Raw genomic sequence first — 2,955 nt, 5'->3', positions numbered from 1 at the left:
GAACCACCTCCTGCCACAATCATGTAGGACCCAATGGCAAGTGAGAGGAATGGTATAATGGTATAAGTAATGAAGAACTGTATTCTCAGTCTTATTTATGTTTTTAGGCTGCACCCACAGTGTGGGACCTTCCCAGGCTTGGACCAAACCCGAGCCACAGAAGTGACAATGCCGAACCCTTAACTGCTAGGCTGCAAGGAAACTCTCTCAGTCGATTTAGATAAAGCGAAAAAGAAGCATTTTCTACTTTAGAAAAGTTAGAGGTATTTTTCTCCTGAAGATCTTTGGGTATATCACCACAGAAAAGCTCACTAAGCTTAATTAGGGTAAGTGGAGAAAGAAATTATGTGGCCTTTAAAATATTTTACAAGATTCTCAAATTTAAAGAAATTTGCATAAAAGCATCTGGCTTTTATATCAATCTTCTTGCCTTTAAGATTTAAGATACATATTAAATCCTAAGTTGATTTCACATGAAAATGTGTATCTGTATTTTTAATTTCTATCCCCAAAATTCATAAATTCATTTTAGCAAACATTTGTTAAGACCTTAGGAGATACTTTATGAGGCAGCTACAAGAATTAAAAGATTATAAGTATGTGAAAAAAGAGTTAACATTTGTTCTAAGAGATAAATATAATGAATTCAATTCTGTATATATTTGATATGGGGGTAAAACCCAGTGGAAATGCCCACAGAAGTAGCTGAAATTGTAAATGTGATGCTGCAAAAGAGGAGTAGACTAGAAAAAACAGAATTCTTAGTTATGTATGCAAAATTAGTAACTAAAGTCATAGAGGTAGAGGAAATATGGGAAAGACAGGATCCCATTAGAAAACTGCACATAGATTCAGGGAGAAAGGAGGAAAGGAATGGAAGTTGCAGTGGGAGACATGCTAGTGAAAAACTGAAAAGAATTATTTATGAAGGCAGAGAGAAAGTCTAATATAGAAGATGTAAACTGCCATAGAAAATTCAAACAGAAAAATAATTTAGAAGAGACCACTGGTTTAGAAAACAGAAATTCATTTGTATGCTTGAAAGACTTTGTTAATAGAGTATTTGGCTTGAGCTTGAAAAAAGACACTAGATATTTTTAGATATGAAAGGAAAGATACAGACGCTGTCATCAAAGTTTCTTTTAACAAATATCAAATGTTTACAGATTTTTTTCTGTGCTAATCCTAAATCACTAGGGATATAAACAAAATAATTACACAATTCTCCCTCCTGAAGTGCTTTAACATTTAAATGCATGAGTAGTAGAACTGGGGTTTTTGTAAGATGAGGAAAAGAATGCAAATGAATATTAGAGATTAAATATAAAATTAAGAAATGGGTACATTTTTAAAGAATTACTCCCATAGGAAATAGTAGAAGATGGAATCAAAAGTACAGATGAAAAGAACAGTATCTTCGATGACAGGAAGGACGCTGGTTCTGGGAAAGGGTGGAAAAAGGCAAAAAAAAATTCAAAATACAAAATTTTAGTTGAAAGGTAAGAGTTTAAATTTTAAAATAAAATATCAGAAGATTGATATAGCAGAGTGAAAATGGATAGCAAGATTGAACCTTTGCAGCTTAAATATTAGAAAAAAAGGCATAGGGGTTAGAAAACCTTCATTTTCTATGAACTCTTGGATAAAGGGGGCAATAATTTGTTACAGATTCCCAACCCCCCTCTCCAGCATCCTGATTTATAAAGGGAAGTCCATCAGGTTTTATTTAGCCATTTTCCCCAGGATTTTCCTCTGAGACTTTTGCAGTTTTTTGCCTAGACAAAGTAATTGAGAGTATGGACTCTGTAGACAAATTGCCCTTGAAATAAATTTTATACCTAACTGGATAAACAAAAAAATAGAATAATTACGAGATATAAAATATGGCTCTTTTTATTACACCATGTTTTTCTGAGCAATATATACCAGTAATATTGTTTAAAAATATACTCACTGTGGCTTCCAATATGTTGATATTTTATTTTCACAGCTTGTATTAATAGGGAGATGATAAATGATAGCTACTTTGGTGGATTTATACTCCTTGGATTTCCAGGGCAGCCTCAACTGGAGATGATCATCTCTGGGGTTGTCTTTTTCTTCTACACTATTGCCTTGATGGGAAATATCGCCATCATTGTGCTGCCATTACTAGATGAACGTCTCCAAACGCCCATGTACTTCTTCCTTAGAAGTTTGGCCATTTTGGATCTCTGTTATACCACAAATATAGTCCCACAAATGTTGGTCAACGTTTGGGGTAAAGACAAAAAAATCTCCTTTGGTGGCTGTGCCTTTCAACTTTTCATCGATGTGACATTATGCATAGTTGAATGCATGCTTCTGGGTGTGATGTCTTATGACCGATTCAATGCTGTCTGCAAGCCTCTACACTATATGACCATAATGAACCCCCAACTCTGTGGAGGCCTGGTGGCCATGACCTGGGTAATTGGTATCATTAATTGCATGATACTGTCTCCCTATGCTATGAGTCTTCCTCGATGTGGGAACCACCACCTGGATCACTATTTTTGTGAAATATCTGCAATGGTCAAAATTGCGTGTGTGGACACAACAGCCATGGAGGAAACCGTATTTGCATTGTGTTTTTTTATTTTCCTCACACCACTTCTTCTCGTTCTGGTTTCATATGGCTTCATTGCTGTAGCTGTGCTCAAGATCAAGTCTGCGACAGGAAGGCAAAAAGCATTTGGGACCTGCTCCTCTCATCTCATTGTGGTATCAGTCTTCTATGGGACTGTTATCTACATGTACATCCAGCCAGGAAACAGTTCAAATCAGGATGAGGGTAAACTTCTCAGTATCTTTTATTCCATTGTTACTCCCAGCTTGAACCCACTGATCTATACACTAAGGAATAAGGAGTTCAGGGGGGCCATGAAGAGGCTCATTGGAAAAGAAAAAGATTCTGGAGAAACAATAGGACACTAA

At 35.9% G+C, this 2,955-nt stretch overlaps 1 protein-coding gene across 1 annotated transcript; it reads left to right on the top strand.

Moving 5' to 3' along the window:
* The first annotated feature begins 2,007 nt into the window (after positions 1–2,007).
* On the top strand, positions 2,008–2,955 carry LOC125135071 (olfactory receptor 2W1-like). Its single transcript, XM_047794719.1, has one exon. The coding sequence runs from the start codon at positions 2,008–2,010 to the stop codon at positions 2,953–2,955; it is 948 nt and encodes a 315-aa protein (XP_047650675.1).

This window comes from Phacochoerus africanus, chromosome 9, assembly GCF_016906955.1.
Source record: "Phacochoerus africanus isolate WHEZ1 chromosome 9, ROS_Pafr_v1, whole genome shotgun sequence".
NCBI classification, from domain to species: Eukaryota; Metazoa; Chordata; class Mammalia; order Artiodactyla; family Suidae; genus Phacochoerus; species Phacochoerus africanus.
The sequence above is the reverse complement of the archived record's forward strand: the minus strand, read 5'-3'. Positions and strand labels throughout refer to the sequence as shown.